Genomic DNA, 19,572 nt, shown 5'->3' with positions numbered 1-19,572 from the left:
GTGCCTCTACCCCAACCATATAGTGAGGAGTACCACAGACACCCCTCTTCAATCTTTACATTGGACACTTTGTGGCAAGTGCCCTATGCCTGTTCCCTGTCCTCCTTTCTCTCTCCATTTTTGTTTATTTCCTTTTTCCTGTTCTGCTGACCGCTCTTGCACCTGTAGCCCACCCATTTTCCCTCCCCTGTCCTCATCCCGCTCTCCTCTCGCCTTTCAGACCTGTGATTGGTTGTTTCCTTCGGGAGTTGCCTTGTTACCGGAAGATTCCAAGGCAAACTGCCCAGGCAGCCAGCTAAGGGCCAGAGGCAAAGGGCAGTTGCCATCCCTGTTTACCCCTGGACTCCTGACAAGTCATCCTTCAGCGACAACCAGCTAAGGTGGTACGAGCGGGGAGCACAGCCATTACTGTGCTGCAGAAAACCCTACCACTCATACTACTACTATTGTGAACTGTGCCTCACCAAGCAGTTACCCACTGTGCCATGAAGGAGGAAACTCATAGCACCTGCAGCAGAGCTGTAACACATCCTCCAGAGACCCAACCCCGTCGCAAACTGGGGGGCACTTGGAATTCAGAGGAGATGCCAATAAGTCTAGATCCGGAAACCCCCATGTCTGGAACAGGGCCAACAAACAGTTGGTGTAATTCGTAGGTGTTGAACCCCATTGATGTCCCCCCGGGAGATGGACAGAGGAAATCCAGATTTCATCTGATAGGGACCATTGTTAGGCAGAAACCTGTGCAGTTCCCTTAGGGACCACTGAAAAAAGTTTAGGACCACAGGAGTAAGCAGTAAACCCAATTGGTAGCAGTCTGCACCACCCAGATTTACATGGTAGCTGTGGCTGAGCAGTCAGACTTCTCTCAAGCAGAGTTAGGCAGTATATAGAGTATACAAAATAGGGCTCAAAATACAATATAACAAGCAAACACTGACCAGAGCTTTGGTATTAAAAGTATATAATTATTTATTTAAAACACACACTTATGAAAATATACTGGCACGAATATATCAAGCAAGTTCAAACACAGTCACTATAAGTATATACACCTCCCTAGTTAATTATTCGACAAGTCTAGGTTATGACACCACTTATTAGCAAAACAGAGGTGAGTGCGTAACCTCAGATGGCACTCCAATAATTCGTTAAAAAGGGAGAGAAAAGGCAGAGCATGGAAATAACACAGTACCAACACTTTTAAGTAACCACAGCAAGTCAAGAAAGGCAGGGTCTACTGTAGAGCCAAAGTTCATAGGCCAGGCCCTCTCTTGGAGAGAGCAAGGCGGAATGTGCCCAAGATCACGCAGTGGAAATGCACTCAAAGTCTTTGCAGAAAATGCCAAAAAGGTTGGATCAGTTCAGAAAGGCAAAGTTAGCAGGTCTGAGGTCAACCCAGTTGGAAAGTCAAAGATTTACAGGACACCTTGGACAATCCCGTTGCAAGGGAGACCAGGCGGGACGGACACAGTACCTGAAATGGTGAGAAAGCTCCAGCGATGGCAGTTGTTCCTGGCAGCGGGTGCAAGTCGTGGCTTCGACCAGAGCAAGAGATGATCTCGACGAGGAAGAAAGCTGGAAGTCATTGCACTGCCAGGGATGAAACCAGCCGCGGATTTCCCGATTAAAAGGTACAACCATTTTATTCGCGGTCAGTCGTGAAGAGTGGCTATCCGGCCGCCGGGGTGCTTGGCACAGGCGATTCGACCACGAGACGTCCAGGAAGGCGAAAAAGGTGAACTGGTTGGTCCCACCAGCTCAAAGGGAAGAAGACTCTCCTGGAAGAAGATCTCCTCTGTCGTCGGGGAAGTGGCGAGTTCGTAAAGCAGGGCTCCACCGGTGGTGTCGTCGTTGTAGATGGCTCAGCTTCTCCCCTCTTCGGATTCTGTAGGTCCTGTGGCGACTTCTGAAGTTCCAGTCCCCAAAGCCCTGCTTTTATGCAGAAAAACCCCCATTCAACAGCCTAGCTGTCACTCAAACATGCTAAGTGGTGAGCCGGGGCGGCTCACCACTGGGTCAATCATACAAGAGTGTGACTTGAGCTGCCAAGGCAACTCAGTCCAGGGTGCCTAATCCCCCTCCCACACATCCTGTAGACCCCAGACAGAGTGGCATCATTTGGAGGGCTTCTGTGCAGAAGCCCGCCAAAAAAAGGAACAAAGGGCTCGACTTGGGTTAGAGTTTCAGAGGCAAACACAAATACCATTTTAAAACCGAGTCCTGGCAAAAAGACCCAACCGGGAATTATTAAATAAATAACCCGGCAGTATCTTTAACATTGCACCAAAAAGTGGTGCGTTTAAAATCAATGGGAAAATCCCATAAGAAATATTCCGGTGGAATATTTTGCGTGGTATCCACTGCCACCAGCCAGAAACTCGACAAGGGGGACTGGACAGTGCCCCCTTGGAAAACAGACCCTGGGGCAATCGAATTACCCTACCAGTACTTCCACAATATGATGGTTTGTACTGGTTCTGTTCACAATTTGAGACTAGTAAAGCCAATGGTGACTTTACATGCCCTGGGAGACAGTCAGTCCCAGGGTACGGAGTCTATGTTTGGGGGTCACTAGGTTACTGCACTGAGGGTGCTGTGTAACACATACCAAAAACACATGAAGCCCTATGGAGTAAAAGACCCCATAGCCCATAAAACACATTCACAGTCAAAGGACATTCTCAAATCATGCCTAAGAGTGGGAGAAAAAGAGTCTCACTCTTAGCAGGAGAAAAAAATAAACCCCAAAAATCCAGAAAAGCTGCTGGGGGACTCACTAGGTTTGGGAAATTAGCCTTAACAGAGAATTCTCCCTAACACCCATTCCCAAATTGACACCACTTCCCTGCATAGGAGAGGGGTGCAAGTGCCATGGTGCTTGTTCAAGTAGAACATAGTCGTGGAATTGTCGGTCCTGACCAGAAACCACCTTGTCCCTGTTGAGTGGCAGAAAGAGCCAGGTGTTAGGGAGAATTCTCTCTTTAGGCTGAATTTACTAACCTAGTGAGTCCCCAAGCAGCTTTGCTGGATTTCTGGAGTTTGTTTTTTTTCTCCTGCCAAGAGTGAGACTCTTTCTCCCACTCTTGGACCCGATATATGGTGTTCCTTTGACTGTTAATGTGTTTCATGGGCTATGGGGTCCTTTACTCCATAGGGTCTCATGTGTTTACTATGTGTGTTACACAGCACCCTCCGTGCAGTGACACAGGGGTGTCATAGTGACACCCCACCATAGACTCCATACCCTGGGACTGACTACTGTCTCCCAGGGCATGTAAAGTCACCACTGGCTTTACTAGTCCCAAATTATTAACAGAAACCGGTACAAGCCATCATATTGTGGACGTACTGGTCGGGGCAATTCGATTGCCCTGGGGTCTGTTAGTCGAGGGGGCACGTCTCCGTCCCCCCTGATCGAGTTTTGGCTGGTGGCAGTTGATACTACTTTTTATATTCGACCGCGAATATATCCCTATGGGATTTTCCCATTGTTCAAGGCTACCAACTTTAATTATTTAATTCTCATAGCCTCGAACATACCGCCGGTTTATTTAATTAATATTAATTCGCCGGTTGGTATTTTTTGCCAGGACTCGATTCTAAAATGGCGTTTGTGTTCTCTTCTGTGACTCCAACCCAAGTCGAGCCCTTTGTTCCACCTTTTGGCGGGCTTCTCCACTGAAGCCTCCAAAAGTGGTGCCACTCTGTCTGGGTACCACAGGGGGGTGTGGGAGGGGGTTTAGGCACCCTGGACTGAGTTACCTTGGTAACTCAAGTCGCACTCTTGTGTGATTGGCCCAAGTTGTGAGCCGGATGGCTCACCACTTAGCATGTTTGATTGACAGCTTGGCTGAGTGAATGGCGGTGTGCTGCATAAAAGCAGGGCTTTGGGGACTGGAACTTCAGAAGTCGCCACAGGACCTTAGAATCCGACGAGGGAGAAGCTGAGCAGACCTACCACGACGACACCACCGGTGGAGCCCTGCGGAACCGACTCACCACTTCCCAACGACAGAGAAGATCTACCGGGTGGAGAGGCTTCTTCCCCTGACTGGTGGGCACAAACAGTTTACCTTCTTTTCCTCGCATCCCAGGACGTCTTGTGGTCGAATTGCCCATGCCAAGCACCCCAGAAACCGGATAGCCACTTACCACTGGACCGCGAATAAAAGGACCGCTTCTTTTACCTGAGAACTCTGCGGCTGGTTTCTTCCCTGGCAGTGCAACGGACTCCTGTCTTCCTCCCCGACGAGATCCTCTCTTCCCCCGGACGAAGCACTGACTTGCATCCGCTGCCAGGAACAACTGCCCCCACTGGAGTATTCTCACCACTTTAAAGGTACCGTGTCCACCAGGCCTCCCTTTCTAAAGATTGCTACAAGGTAATAATAATCCCTTAACCTTCTGGACTGGGCTGGCCGCCTTGACCATCTAACCGGTCCCTTTCTTTGGTCCAACTCTTTTTGAACCTTTTCAAGACTTTTGTGCACTGCAACCGTGTGACCTTGGACACATTTCGTTCTGATCCTCTTAAAGTGGATCCGGCCTTCTGAACTCTAACTTCACGGTTTACTTTGCCTTCCTCTCTTGTTGTGTTCTTGTGAAAGTGTTGGGATCTGTTGCAAATCATAATCTGCTTTTCTCTCCCTTTTTAAAACGAATTATTAGAGTGCCATCTGCGTTAAGCGCTCACCGCTGTCTGGAAATAAGTGGGGCTTTACTTAAGACTTGTCTAATATTCTTTTAAGGGAGTGTATATCTTTTAGTGACCGTGTTTCTTAACTGCTTCACCTTAGTGCCTGTGTGTTTTACTAGATGTGGTTTTAAATAAATAATTATATCTCTGTTACACCAAGCTCTGGTCAGTGTTACTTGTTCTACTGTGTTCTTCTGACCTATTGTGAATACTCTGTATACTGCCTAACTCTTCTTGAGGGAAGTCTGACTGCTCAGCCACAGCTACCAAGTGAATCTGTGTGGTACAGACTGCTACCAAGTGGGTTTACTGCCAAACACCTGTAGTCTTAAATCTTTTGTAGTGGTCCCAGAGGGAACTGCACAGGTTTCTGCCTAACACCAGGCCCACCACCCTGCGCTCGAGGGGATTGATATGCAGGAGGGCCTCCACACTATACCATGCGCCAAGGATCGAGTAGCCTCCCAGGCCAAAAGGGAGGACATCCTTTATCACAACCAGAGTGGGCTCTGGTGGGGTGAAGGGGGCTCCCACTTCCACATTGCAGTCCATCAGCCACCAATGAAGATCCAGGAGGAGGGGCAGGAGAATTGGAATTCTGTCTGACTGTAACTGTAGCGCTCACCTGGTTCCCTCGGAGGCGCGGGTTTTGGCTGGGCGGTGAAACCATCTTCAATGATAAGCGTAGGGTTCGTTTGGCTCCCTGGTTTGGCCCCCTTCTCACCGAAAGCTTGACTTGGAGGGTGAGATGTCTACAAGTGGAAAAATCAGGGGATTAGTAGCTGGAAGGTTGGATGAAGTCTCTACCCCCACACTCTCTCCTCCCGTGGTACTCGGTTGCTAACTGTGCTCACCTTAAATAGGTGAATGCCGGGCTCTCCATCCTGCGTCTTGTGCAGGGGCTCTGGGTCCAGTTACTTCACTGGATTTGGGATCAGCCTCTTGATTGCAGAGGGTAAGTAGAGAGCGATGCCGCCGTTAATTGCACGAGCGTATTTTGCATATATCAAAGTCCTTAATGTTCTCTTTTAACGTCCCTTTTCTGCAGGGTTTACTGAGAAGAAATGATGGCGAAAGAATGCCAAAGTTCGTGGAGGCACGTAAGTAGAATGAATGCCACAGTACTTTAATGCGCACCTTAATGTCTTTTCCTTTCAGATGGAGAATGATGAAGGCGCCGGAGATGATGCCCAGGTTTGTGCCGAAGAGTGGACAAGATGATGGAGCATATGAAGGCACGTAAGTAGAAAGTGTGTTCTAGGCCTTTAAACGCACCTTAATGTCTCTTTTGCCTTGCAGGTAGCGGAGTGCGGTGCGAGCTGACTTTGGAGCGTACGTCGCACAGGTAAGCCGTGCAGAAACAGAACGTTACTAACCAATGTTCTTTTGTCTTTGCAGGGCTCGATGGCGGAGAAAGAATGCGGCAAATACCTTAAACACTCCGGTGGATCGGGTAAGTTGAAGCGCTGACCTTGACTTTGCTAATCTGTGTTTTTGTTGTTTTGCAGATGCTGCTGAAGACTGAAGATTGGATTCTCATCAGGTAAATCCGGAGATTTCGCGTTCACAGGAGCCGGAATGGAAGATTCCCTGGAACTGACACGGTGAGCGTCCTGCTGCTGATGCAGAATAATGCGAAGCACGTTGCACCAATCGGGTGTGGTTTAAATAGTGCACAGGAGTGCTTAGGCGTCTTCTTCCCAGCCTCGCCCAGGTAAGAAAAAGAGTTCCAGTTTCCAGAAGAGTTCCAGTCCTAGGGAGTGGTGCCAGCCCCACCCAGAGGAAAAGTAGTTCCTGCCAGAAGAGGATGAAGACATCTTGTCGGTAAGGAAGCAGCATGGTCTGCTGCAGGTAGGTCCACCCAAGCACTTCTGTATTTGCTATGAGCCCGGCGCTTCTTGTGCCGGGACCAGTCCCCACAATGAGCCTGGCACCACCGGTGCCAGGACAAGGCCCAAAAGGTCCCTAAAGGTACTTGCTGGCGTCTGCAATGAATGTTGTGAGCCTGCTTCCAAGGGCGTTGGGCTGCTCCTGACTCCTTGGAAGCAGTGGTCATGACAGTAACCCTGTTTCCTGGTCCCAATTGGCCTCCAGGTGGAGCTGAAAGCGCCTCATCTTGAGGCAGAAGTGCCAAACTGTGAGCACGCAAGACGGCATCGGTGCCAGAAGGTACTGGAACCACCATGCTGCGGTGGTCCAATTGGCTAGAAGGTGCCCTATCGCCTTGCCGAGGGACAGAAGCCTCTCGGGCGTGGGGAAGACCCGCTGCATGGGTCTGTCCCGGAGCGCTCCAAGGAACACCAGGTGCTGTGAGGGAGTCAGAACCCCAGCTGGTGAGGAACGTCCGCTAGATGTTGGCAAGAGTGCACCACCCCCCTCGGGTGAGCTGCCCCTCACCAGCCAGTCGTCCAAATGGGGGAATAAGTGCTGGCTCTCCAGGTGGAGACCAGTCACTGCATTCATTAGCCTTGTGAACACACGAAGTGCAGAATTAAGACTGAAAGGCAGGACCTTGTATTGCAAGTGTTACTACAATTGTGAAACGCAGAAAATTTCCAATGCGGCTGTTCGATGGGGACATGAAAGTACACATCCTCGAGGCCTAGGGTACACATCCAGTCCCCTGCGCATAGACTCTCAGCTATGTGCGCTGGAGTAATCATCTTGAAGCGTTAGAGTAGTAAAGATAGGTTGAGGAATGAAAGGTCCAGGACTACCTTCAGGCAAGCCTGTTAGTTCTTGAGTACAGCAAAAATTCTGGAGTAAAAGCCGGAGCCGCTGTCTGAGGAACCGGCTCCACCGACTGCATATTGAAAAGAGGATCTCCCGTAAAAGGGCTGGGGACCCTATCTCACGCAGGGGAGGAGAAGGAAGACTGGAGCCTGTGGAGACTACAGAAAAAAAGTCTAAGAACTCTTTAAACAAAGCTTCCAGTTGTCCATGAAGGGAGCCAGCCAGCACCCCCACAGGCGAGCTGTGTTCCCTGACCGTTACGTCATTACTTTTTGGCATCTGAGGGGGAACGGAAAAACTGCGCAATGTCTTCTGCTGCTTCCTCCTGTGGTCACTAGGGGACATGTCTGGTTGCCTTGCACTGTGGTCCCAAAACCCCTTGAAGCAGCTGAAAGAACGGAGTTTGAAGTCTGTCTTCTGCCCTGGTTTGGTCAGGATGGCAAATGATTTAGCGGTCAGCGCAGAGGTCTTTTTTGTCTGCTCGTCATCCATGGACGAATGAAAAAGGTCTGTCCCCTAAAAAGGAAGATCCAGATCCTCTCCTGCACATCTGAGGAGTATTTAGTGGCATGCATCCACACCGTCCGCCTCATCTCGATCCCCAGGCACAGGCCTCCGTTGGCTGTGTCGATTTGCGAGACCGGAGACTCCAGCCGTGCTGGGTCTCCTTTCCCGACCGAAGCGTCTAGGAGACTGGGGTACGTAACCATAAGGCTGATCGGGTAGAAGGAACTCTGAAGACCATCCGCCTGTACCATAGGGCTCGCCACCACTTCCTGAGGCGAAGAAGATCCAAAAAACAAAACATGCGGAAAGCTGAAAATGGTTATGCGCCTAGCTGCCAGGTCCCACACCACCTGTGCGGAAAAAGGGACCGAAGTGAGGCACCGGAGGACGGTGTCTCAAGGCGTTCTGATGCGTGGGGCAGTGCCCCGCACACTGTATTAAATTTAAAGGTGAAGTTCAATTTTTCGATGCCAAAGTTTCCAGTACTGTCCCCATTTTGGGGGACGCCCACAAGGATGGAGGAAAGGGACGTATGAGTAATATTACAAACAACCGGACAAACTAAAATATCAAATACAACTCAGATTATACATATCAGCAGTCCTGAAAGCAAAAATAAATAGGCTACAAGAATCCAATCGGCAACCAACCGACAGAAAAAAACTATTCAGAATCAGAGACAAATACCTTCATCCTGCAACAAAGGTGCCATCACAATACAAGCACTATGCCAATACATCAACTACCTAAGAACAAAAATGTAAACAATCTAATAGACCAACAAAAAACTACGCAAATGTAAACACAACCATGGAACCACGGTTAACTGGCGATGCACCAACCACAGCAAGACTTGTCCACTTTGAACCGATAGACAAAGAAACTTTCTCCACACTAATAAAACTAAACCAACCTTGCAGGATCTCAAAGCGACCCTTAATACCCAGACATCTATAAAGCAGTCCTCAACCACAGCACCCCAGCATCTCACTTCCGCCATCTAATGAACCTATCCCTAAACAAAGGAAAAGTACTGAAGTCCTTCAAATCAGTATGCATCAAACCACTGATAAATAACTAAACTGAAAGTGTGGAAGACCCCAGCAACTACAGACCTATATCAAACCTGCCCTAACCAGCAGGAATACTGGAGAACTATGTATACAAAATCATACTTCACTTCGTAGAAACAAATGGGATAGTCAACCACTTGCAAGATGGCTTCAAACCGATGAGGAATGGAATTGGCACTCCTATCCATATGGGATGACCTAAAAATAAATGTAGACAATGGCCCTCAATCTGCCCTTATACTACTGGACATATCAGCGGCACTCGACACAATCAGTCACACAACACTAATAGAAAGACAGATGGAATGCGGTATAAATGACTACACCTTAAAATGGTTAAAATCCTTCCTCTCAAATCAAACCGAAAGGACTTACTTACCGCCTTTTACCTCAAACACCCCAAAAAATCTCCTATAGAGTGGCACAAGGCCTTTCCCCCTCCTATTCAAAGTCTACATGTCCCGCTTGATGAAAATCTTTCGAACCCACGGACTGACCACCTACAACTACACAGACAACTAATTGTCAAGATAGCCACAACCCAAGGTGCAAACACTACCCTCAACAATTGTGTCTCAGACATACAGCTGGATGACAATGAACAACCTCAAAATGAACGCGGACAAAATAGGAATAATGATCTTGCCCAGAGAGGGCAACAGAACCAACTCACAACAGGACTGGCTGCCAGGCCTAGGAACCCAACCGGAGACTTCAAGTGTGAAAAACAACCTAGGAATGCTCATGGACAATGGACTATCTCTGGAACCACAAGTGAACGTTATCACAAAGTAGTGCTTCTACCTCCTGAAACAGAGATACTCCTACCTCTCTTTTCGACATAGAACCCTTGCAATCATTTCCCTGATATTGTCAAGAATCGACTACGCAAACAGCCTCTACCTCAGAACGCCTGAAAGGCTCACCAAAAAGGTGCGCCGCATCCAGAACACAGCAGCAAGGATACTCCTGAGAAAAAAGACCACATCACACCAAGTCGGAGAAGCCTACATTGGCTCCCAGTAAAAAATAATAATAATAAAAAAAAAAAAAAAAAACCCACATTAAATTCAAGGCCCTTCATTGCCCAGAAATCGCTACACGGACAAGGAGCTGAATTTCATCAGACCTAGATCAGCTGCTACCAACCGGGAAGAGTGATCAAGCAACGACCTACAAATCGATATGAACAAATATGAAAAGTAAATTCGGAGGAACTGCATTCTCACGTCGAACTGCTAACCTATGGAACACAATGCCAAAGGAAATTGGAACCACAGAAGATCACCTCACCTTCAGGTAGCACCAGTAAACATTGCCATCAACTACCAATGACCAACACAAAAGGGACAATACTAGCAATACAAATGAGGACAGAAGGAAAGTTCCCGAACCACCAACCCACCTCTTCCCACTCCTCCTCCTCATGCGTGTCACTTACATCTGCGAAGACTAGCCATGCCTCAGATTATAAAGTACCTGGCATGAAGCAACAGGGGAGCCAGGCCCAAGACGAATCCGAGACCCCTAGGTGGACCCTTAGGGAGGAAGCCCCTCTTCCTCGTCACAGTACCTTGTAAGGGGAAGTTGTGGAGTCTCTCCGCTTAACTAGACGATGCCCCATGAGGAAAGACCCCTCTCCCCCCCCCCTCTAGAATAAGTTGTCACTGGGTTGTTGCTGTCGAGCAGGAGAAGGGAACCTAGCAGTGTCGGAAATGAGGCAGTGAATGTCTGTCACAGTGGTCGGGTTATGCTACGCCAGCTGTGGCTGTCCCACAAAGCTGCAACTCACTGTGGAACTCGACAAGGCTTGGGAACAGAGGACGAGTCCTTTGGTTTTTGTCGATTACCTTTTGTGGTGATGAGAGCAATGGTAGAAGTAGGTGTCAGGTTTCTTCAGTTCATGGTTTGTCGGCCTTTGATCCTTCGGTGCTGCAGCACGATGACAAGATGGGTTCTGGCAGGTTGGACTCTAGCACTGAACTGCTCTGCGGGCCACCACCAAGTTTGGACCTGCAGGACTCTTTCTTCGACGCAAGGAAACACACCGGTGGGCACTTCCCTGCAGGCGGCAAAACGACTTCCTCAGCCATGGAAAAGTGGACAGATCTCTGGTCTGCAGTGCCGCTTGAACATTTCCTCAGTTGGTTGGAACTTGGCAAGCTTTGGGCATCAAGCAGCACTATGCCAGGGCATCCACACTTCCGGGCGCTAGGCCAGCTTCCCGGTAGTCATGCACGAGGGATTTGGACCGGACTTTGCTTTCTTGGTGCTAGAACCTCCAGGCACAACTGGAGTTGTGGGAGCCTGCAGCAGCGAGACCAGTCTCATACCGGCAGCAGCTGTTTTAAACATTTGGAGCAACTACTCCTTGAAAGCCTTCCACTCTGCCTTCAACAGACTAATAGGCCTTACCATGTTCCTCTGACGAATCTAAGTCATTCCTGCACCGGTGGCACAACTTTTTGTGGGAAGACCAGACTTAGTGCTCTGAGAATGCAACCATTGCTTGACCTTCTTCCGAAGCCCGTCATTTTCCTCAGGCATTGGACCCTCAGTCTTACCCCGATGATCTGGGCCGGGGATTTCTTCAGGGGTTGCCCAAGCACTAGCTTTGGCAACTGTTCCGTCAATCACTTGGGGTTCATCCGCTGACAAGAACCACCATCCTCAATGACATGATCTTTACCCCGGCACCACACGCAGGTGGCACGCGGGTCGGTGATGAGACCTCTTGGAGTTTCAGTCTTGACACCGTTTTGAGCCCGGACACATTAGGTGCGGACATACAGATGAAAAGCAGTCGAAAAATGAAATTTTTTTAGACAATTGTTATCGAATTTGCAATTTCTCTCACACGACCAGTTCTGTAAAAAAACAATATGCTGAGCCTGCGGAAAAAAGGAACTGAGGTACGGGGACGTAGTGTATATATGGCGGACGGTGTCCCGTTGGTAGCCGACAAGTGGCACTGTCCTGTCAAGTTGTACTTCACCCCATCCAAAAAGTTCCCAAAAAACTGACACTGGAATAGATATCGGATGAGGAATCTGCGGGAGGAAGTAATCAATTGAAAGATATTTCAATGTATAGATGGCTATGTACTCATACTTCACGTTCATCTACTGCAAGAACCCAAAGGTAGACAAGAGGAAGAATGTATCTGATAATTGTGCATGCAATTTGCACTTGACTTATTCAGTGAGCATTTGTTCTGCATGTAAAGTATAGCAGATCCTTCAACTGTAGACAGTTGCCCTAGGGGTTGATAGACAAACCCATTAGCCCCCCCTTATCTGCAACCCACAGAATACAGCCAAGTCTCATGAAACTTTGGTCCAGCAGTTGCCTAGTCACTGAACTAGCAGTCATTTCTGAGCCTGAACACAATGCTCTTGATCATTTTTAAATAGTAATCTCTTCTAGTAAATGAATAGTCAAACTAATGACAAACCACTTATGTGATGCTCTTTATTTGCATGTTTGCAGAGAATACAGTCTTCCAAAGGGCCTTCTACCCCACATCGCCTAAAAGGCATAACAATGGGAGTAGGCACTCTACAAATAAACATGACACACTGACACAGCCCTTGCTAAACTTCAACTCTCATCTTCACTTGCCCCGGTCATGAGGATACACATGATGCCTGCCTCCAAGCAAAACACCTGGTAAGATTCAGACCTTGCCTCTCTGAAATGCAAGTGCAGAGCTGCTGAACCGAAGTGGCAAGCTTCAAGCACACCCTCTGACAGACTGGCCCGCCGCCACCACCCGCTCCAAAGTCAATACAGAGTCTCCATCCACTCAACAAAGAAGGCCTGCATCCAAGTCTGCATCTCTGGGGACACTAAAAGAGCTGAATGGTTCAAATCTGCAAGGAACTCACCAATCCTACTGCAGTGTCCATTTCTCCTTGGCCATCGGACCCTCTGCAGTGCCCTGGCATCTCACTTCATAACCAAAACTTGGGACATCCTGTCCTCACTCTCCTCTACCACCATCTCCCTCAGCCGCTCTCTCAGGCCTCCCTCTCCCCTTCTCTCCTACTCTCCTCTTGCTCACCCATAGCACTGGATGAGGTCAATAGACAAGTCCTGACTATGACAGTCTCTTCCCAACAGGTGCTCCCATGCTCCTCCACAACTATCAAGGACAACATTGCCTCCATTGCTCCAGCCTAGGTCGATTTCTGAAATCACTCCTTTGCCACTGCTTCCTTCCCGCTACTCCTCAAGCACTCCCTTGTACACCCTCTCAAAAAGTCTTCTGCGGATCACTCCTGCCCAGCTAACTACTGCCCTATCTACATTACCCCCCCCTTCCTGGGCAAACTCTTGGAGAAGCTAGCCATCTCCCAGTTCATCCAACACACAATCTGTTGTTTGGCTCCACGAACACAAGTCTGGCTTCAGAGTAGCCAGAGGCACAGAAACTGCTCTCCTGAACATCTTTGAAGACCTGCTCTCTAATCCAGATTCCAACCCTCCTTCCGTTATCATTCTTGACCTTTCCTCTGCCTTTCATGCAGTCAGTCATGCCACCCTTAAATTGGCTTTGTGATACCCTGGGCATCACGCACCTGGCACTGGACTGGTTGACCACCTTTGTCTCTGACCGATCATCCCAGGTTTAACTGGGCCCTTTTCTCTCCTCCATCACACACTCCATCTGTGATGTCCCTCAGGGCTCCATCCTCTCGCTGTGGCTCTGCAATATCTACCTTGACCCTCAAGCCCATTTGATCTCCGCCTTCTCTCCTGACTTCCGGTGTTATGCGGACAACACCCAGCTCTCCGTCAAGCTGCCATCCTCTTCTTCCTCTCCAATTCCTGACTGACTGCTATTCAGGTATAGTACACCGCTAACGATCTCTGCCGTAATACTAGTAGGACTGAGATCCTTCTCTTTGGGACCCCCAACTCCCTTCTTCCCTCCTACTTTCTGGCCGCCCTCCTGGGCCCCCTTCCCTCACCCTTGTGAGGCCAAATACATTGGTGTCTTCGACCTCTCTCTCGCTCTCCTCACATCACAGACCTTGCCAAGAAGGCCCACTTTCAGCTGCACCTCAGAAGCATTCTCGCTTTCATCACCTTCCCCCCGAAACTCTGTCTTCAGAGCTCTGGTCCTCTCTAGGTTGGACTTTCGCAGCAGCCTCTTCCGCAATCTGCCTAATTCCTCCCTTCGTCCCCTTAAACAAACCCAGAATAGGACTGAGACTTCTCCTTGGCCTCAAGCCAAGAGACCATCTCTCAAGCCCTAAAATCTCTCCACTGCCTCACGGTTGCTGCGAGGATCAAGTTGAAGAACCTCTGCATCATACACGGCTTTCTGGTGCCTGGGACAGCGCTACATCTAAATCCCTCTACCCAAATACTCCCCTACTAGAGCCTTTCGGTCTTTTAGATCCAACTCGCTGCAGATCAGATGCTTTTCCAAGCAGAGTGTGGGGGGGGGGGGGAGGGGGGGGAGCGATCTCTCTTCCGTAGGAGCCTGCCTCTGGAATGGCCTCCCAGTCCCTCTCAGACTTGAGCCGGATCTCCTTAAGTTCTGGAAGCTTTTCAAGACCCTCCTTTTTTCTTCTTCCTGCTCTCTCCCCCTGCCCTGCTAATGTCGCCCTCCGCCGCATTGTCTGGCCGTCTGGTTCCTTCTGATTCTTACAGGTTGCCAGGCCCTCTCCTTGCCCAGTCTGCCCAAGCACTTTGCTCTCACCTGATGACACCCCCCCACAAAGAAACCCTACCCTGCACTTGCCCAACCAGACTCACTCCGCTGCACTAGCCTGGCAGGTCTGCACCCCTATGGAGCCAATCCAGCCCGTCCTCGCACTTAGGATGTGAACCTTCATTACCCTGTACTGTGCATTCCCCTGGCACTGTCCACCTTTCCTCCTTTAGCACTCACCTAGGCCTGTGAGGCTCTTCCCCTGAACCCACCCCCCCCCAACCCCTAGCACTTGCGCACTCAGCACTCCGACCTGCACTTCCTTTTCCTCCTGTTTTTGCGCATCCCGCTCTGGCTTGCACCCCCTCCACTCCCAGTTACTGCAATTGCATGACATGAATATCACAAGGCCTAGTAGGACCGTTCTCGTCTCCCCCCTCCCCCGACCCCTCATCTTGTTGCGCCTTGAAACACCATTTGCTGTATAGTTGCATTATAAATACTTAAAAAAAAAAAATAACATGATCCCTTACAATCTATTATCCCGCTTAGGGCTAAATATATTAGTCTGGATCTTTTGCGATTACAATGTTTAACATGGGGTATAACAACATACCGTGGAATAGGACTTTGGCACTTGTACTGGAAAGAGTGATGACCATATGTTACCATTACGTTGTTTTCAAAACATTTTCTAAAAATAATTATTGGACCTTGGCACTTGAATGGAGTACTGTAGAGCGTGCTTCTATGGAGAGCTTGAACAGACCCTTACATAATGTCCAGGTGAAGATTTTAATACAGTCAAAGGGAATGAAGGAACATTAATGAAAAGGAAATGGCTTACCTGTACACCAGGATGTGTACTAAACTATTAGGAAACACCAAAACAAACAGCCAGCTAACTTTAACCAATGAAAATGCAAACATGCAGTCGTCACAAAATACAGGAAAGGTTTATGTTGAGAATGACCATTTCCAGAGTGATGGATATGTACTGGATGAGAGTTAAAAACATGGTTACAAAAGTAAAATGCTTTTATTAGTAGCGTCAATGAATGTTTATATACAGATGAAAAGAATACTAAAGGGAAATCCAACTATAAATGAAAACCGGTTTGCCTAAATTTTAAATGCAGTTTGTAAATATTTTGTAACACAAACATAGCTAAAAAGCAACAGCTTTGTACTAAAGAGGGAGGTTCGGGGGCGGGGAGGGGAGTAGAGCAGGTACATGTTTGAAAGGAGGGAGAAGATTGGGATTCAGAAGGGGGGTGTGGACGTCAGTGGCCTGCCCCCATGAGTCAGTGTTATGTTTTTTGAAGAGCAGGGCCTTCCGTTCCATTGTAAAGTGCAGGAAGCGATGGACAAGCCAGATGTTTGTAGGCATGATCTTCAAGTCTGGAAGCATAGTCGTAGAAAGTTTGTTTTCTCCTCACTTGTTGGGTTCCAACCTGGAGATGTCGTGGCACCTGCAGCTGTATCGTCCTGCTTAGATGGTGAGTTTTTTACTTGTAGGACAGTGTGTCATCAATGCTTTATTGGTGATTAAGATGATCTTAAAGGTGAGGTGGGCTTGCAAGGGGAATCAATTACATTCCTTGAGTCGATGTGATGTAGTTGAATGTATGCAGTGATGCAATAGGACTGGCTGCAGCTTGCTTGGCAGCTATCAGCAGTGCCAGGGTAGTGGCTAGTACGCCTGCAAGTAGTTTGTGAAGAGGACAGACTTTGCACTTGGAGTGGGTTCAAGCCATCTAGTAACATTTCCATGGATTGAAATAAAGATTTGATAAGCGAGAGCAATAAGCAGCCCCTTTGTATCAGCCGAGCACATCTAGACAGGAGGCATATTTGGGTAAACTAGCTAGTACACAGTGTGCTGAAAATGTAACTTTCACACAAGGTGCAAACTACCTTTTTGTCCATTATATATGCCCACTGTGCTTCAAAAGTCTACTTGATGTGCCCCAATGTGCCATTTACTCAGTTTGGGAATGTTTATAGTGTCACATAGGAATGCTTGAGTTGCACAAGTGGGTCTAATGAGTCATAAGTAGTTCATGGTATATGTTTGTGTGACACTAACCAAGAACATGCAGACAACAAGCAGGAGCCAAATCGCTCAGAGCATTTTCAATTGATTTATCCCCGTCAGCCAATTCTGGACTGGTACTTGTTTGGTGGCACCTCCAAAGGGGTGAGGAAGTCAACCCATTCTTCACTTGGTAGTTACAAGTAGGCAATGAACACTGAAGGACTGAAGTCAGGGAAAGGCAGCGTTTCATGTAGGTCAGCATATGACTGAGGAGAGGATGGATCTTTGTGGTACAGCACAGATCAAATTTGCTTTTTGTGCATAGAATACAAAAGGCGTTGATCTACTGAACTTTACCTCATAACTGTTAACGGCTTTTGTGAAATCCATTAATCAAATTCCAATGTATACCAACTGAACAGAATGCTAAAGTACAATATTCAATTCTATTTGGCTGATGTGAAAGAATACATATGCCAGACATTGTACTTACATCATCACCAGAAAAATACTGATCTATGATTTCAAAAGCTAGCTTATAAATGTCTTCATTCTCATGTTGCTGCAAAGCCTCAATTTTCTCCAAGCCTAAAGAATAAAAGAAAAGGGCATGGTGTTAAACTATGAAAACTATTGAGTTGCTTGCATTTCAACCCCAAAAATATTGAAATATATTTGCGACATGGCGATAAGCTTTCCATTTGCCAAATGGTAGATGAATTCTCTAGTGTGAGGCATGTCAATAAATCAATCTCTGCAAAAGCCCATCATTGAGTTTTTAAAGTTGAGCAACATTTTTATTCTTAGTTCTGTTTTTAGCTTCTTTAATTTCAGATAAGTATCTAATTTGTTTCACAAAGTGTTTCAATTTCCCGTAAACAATGAAAGCTCACCAATGTCCAGCCAATAAAGCATCTGCACTCACTTTGGGCTTGTTCATCATCATTGTACATTAGCTGCATTTTCGTCAGTTGACAGTTCAGAAAACAACAAATGATAATCATAGGAGGACAAGTTACTTAACGGTAATGTTCCTTCTATGCAGCCTTCTCCCACAGACTCCTCTTGATATATAATCCCCCTCAGCGCCAGCTGCAAGAAACGTTTTGACAGGGGGCTCGTGAGGATCAACTTCGTCTTGACACCGTCAGACCTTGACACCACTAGAGTTTGGACAGGACGTCAATGATCATTCATATAGCAGCATATAGGTACTCCACCACCCCACGCCTCCGTTCCACCCCTCCCCCCCGCCATGCTCTACAGCTGACGGAATCTGTTCCGATGCACTGAAAAGCAAACCATTTTTTTGTGAGGAACAAACCGGCCACGACAATTGTCAAAGGAGAAATAACTTACCGTAATGTTCTTTCTATTGATTCTTCTCCCGCAGATTCCTCATCTGATCGATATCCCATCCAGCTTCGCCGCTTCTGACATTTTTTCGTCAGGGGGCGTATTGGACCTCAGCCATCGATAGTCTATCCGTCTTGCTCAGCATTCGATTGTCAGTGACGTGATGTCAGGCATCTTAAATAAAGTCACTACGCCCCATACCTTAGTTTCCCCCTTTTTGCCCTAGCTCACCACGCTGCACAGGAAAACCAAATTAACAACGGGCTAATAATCCCACAAAAAGTTAAATATCCACAAGCTTCCAAGGAAGGAAGAACTTGTGTAAGACACCACAATGTGTAGTCTCGGAAAAGTTAATTTTTTTTGTCCTTCTAGAAACAACATGCACCAAAATAGAAAGTGCTCACTAGGGACCATCACCAAGTCATCAAAAAATGGGATGCGCACCAACCATTGACTAAGGGGGGATGGCTGGGGGGTGGGGGGGATGAGGAATCTGCAGGTGGAGAATCCATAGAAAGAACATAACGGTAAAATTTCTCCTTCAAAGGATTGCTTTTCTCCCACAGATTCATCTGATCAGACTCCCAAGGCAGTAGGTGAAGGAGGCAAGCAGAAAGTTAAACTGCCCTGCCAAAATGCCCATCAGTTATGCGAGCAACATCTAAACTATAGTGTTCGTAAAATATGAACCTTGATCTGGGGACCTCTTGAAGACAGACGAGGCCGCAAAAAAATCCTTCGACTGTGGTGACCTGAAGGCCTGCTGAGGCCAGTGACAGAAAGAACTCCATCACTGTAGTGGTGGGGCAAGCGATAGGGTCCATCTCGCGTTCCCTGCACCACGTCCCAAATCTTCTCCAGGTCCACACGTATGAAGATCTTTTAGATGGTCTGCGTGCAACCAGCAACACCACGAGCACCTCCTCAGAGAGGTCCCAGTCATACCTCATCCTCTCAAGAGCCACGCATGTAGATTGAGGGACTGCAGACTCTGGTGAAGCACCTGGCCTTGCGACTGGGTTAGGAGATATGGCCGCTGAGGCACCCGAAGAGGTGGGCAGATGGTTCAATCCAGAAGGTACCACGTCCTCCTTGCCCAGTACAGGACAATCAGAATCATGTTTGCTCGAAGGCTCTTGAGCCTCCTGAGAATCCAAGGGATGACGGAAATCTGACTGAAGGGAACTTCCAATCCACCAGAAACAAGCCTGCAAGCGCACCCTATGCTGGGAATTCCCTTGAGCAAAACTGTCTGCACTTCCTGTTAAACTCAGTGGTAAACAGGTCCAACTTTGGGTACCCCAGCAAGAGACTACCCCCTCTAGGACTTCCTGACACACTTGCCACTCGTGCAAGACCATGCTCTGCCTGCTCAAAGCATCCGCCAAACTGTTCTGTCCACGCCAGATGAACTGCTAAGGCAGATCCGGTTCTCCAATAACCAGAACCACAGTTGCATCACCTCTCTGCAGAGGGGGCGGGAGTGCACGCCACCCTGATT

The 19,572-nt window shown here is 48.1% G+C and overlaps 1 protein-coding gene across 1 annotated transcript in view; it reads right to left on the bottom strand.

The window, feature by feature from the left end:
• Nucleotides 1–19,572, bottom strand: part of KPNA3 (karyopherin subunit alpha 3) — a 1,475,105-nt gene that overhangs the window by 127,254 nt on the left and 1,328,279 nt on the right. Inside the window, exon 16 of the mRNA XM_069640670.1 lies at nt 17,206–17,300. Coding sequence (XP_069496771.1) covers nt 17,206–17,300 — 95 coding nt within the window. The remainder of the gene's footprint in view (nt 1–17,205; nt 17,301–19,572) is intronic.

The sequence above is a fragment of the Ambystoma mexicanum genome, chromosome 7q, assembly GCF_040938575.1.
Source record: "Ambystoma mexicanum isolate Mex_15411 chromosome 7q, UKY_AmexF1_1, whole genome shotgun sequence".
In the NCBI taxonomy this organism is placed as follows: Eukaryota; Metazoa; Chordata; class Amphibia; order Caudata; family Ambystomatidae; genus Ambystoma; species Ambystoma mexicanum.
The sequence above is the reverse complement of the archived record's forward strand: the minus strand, read 5'-3'. Positions and strand labels throughout refer to the sequence as shown.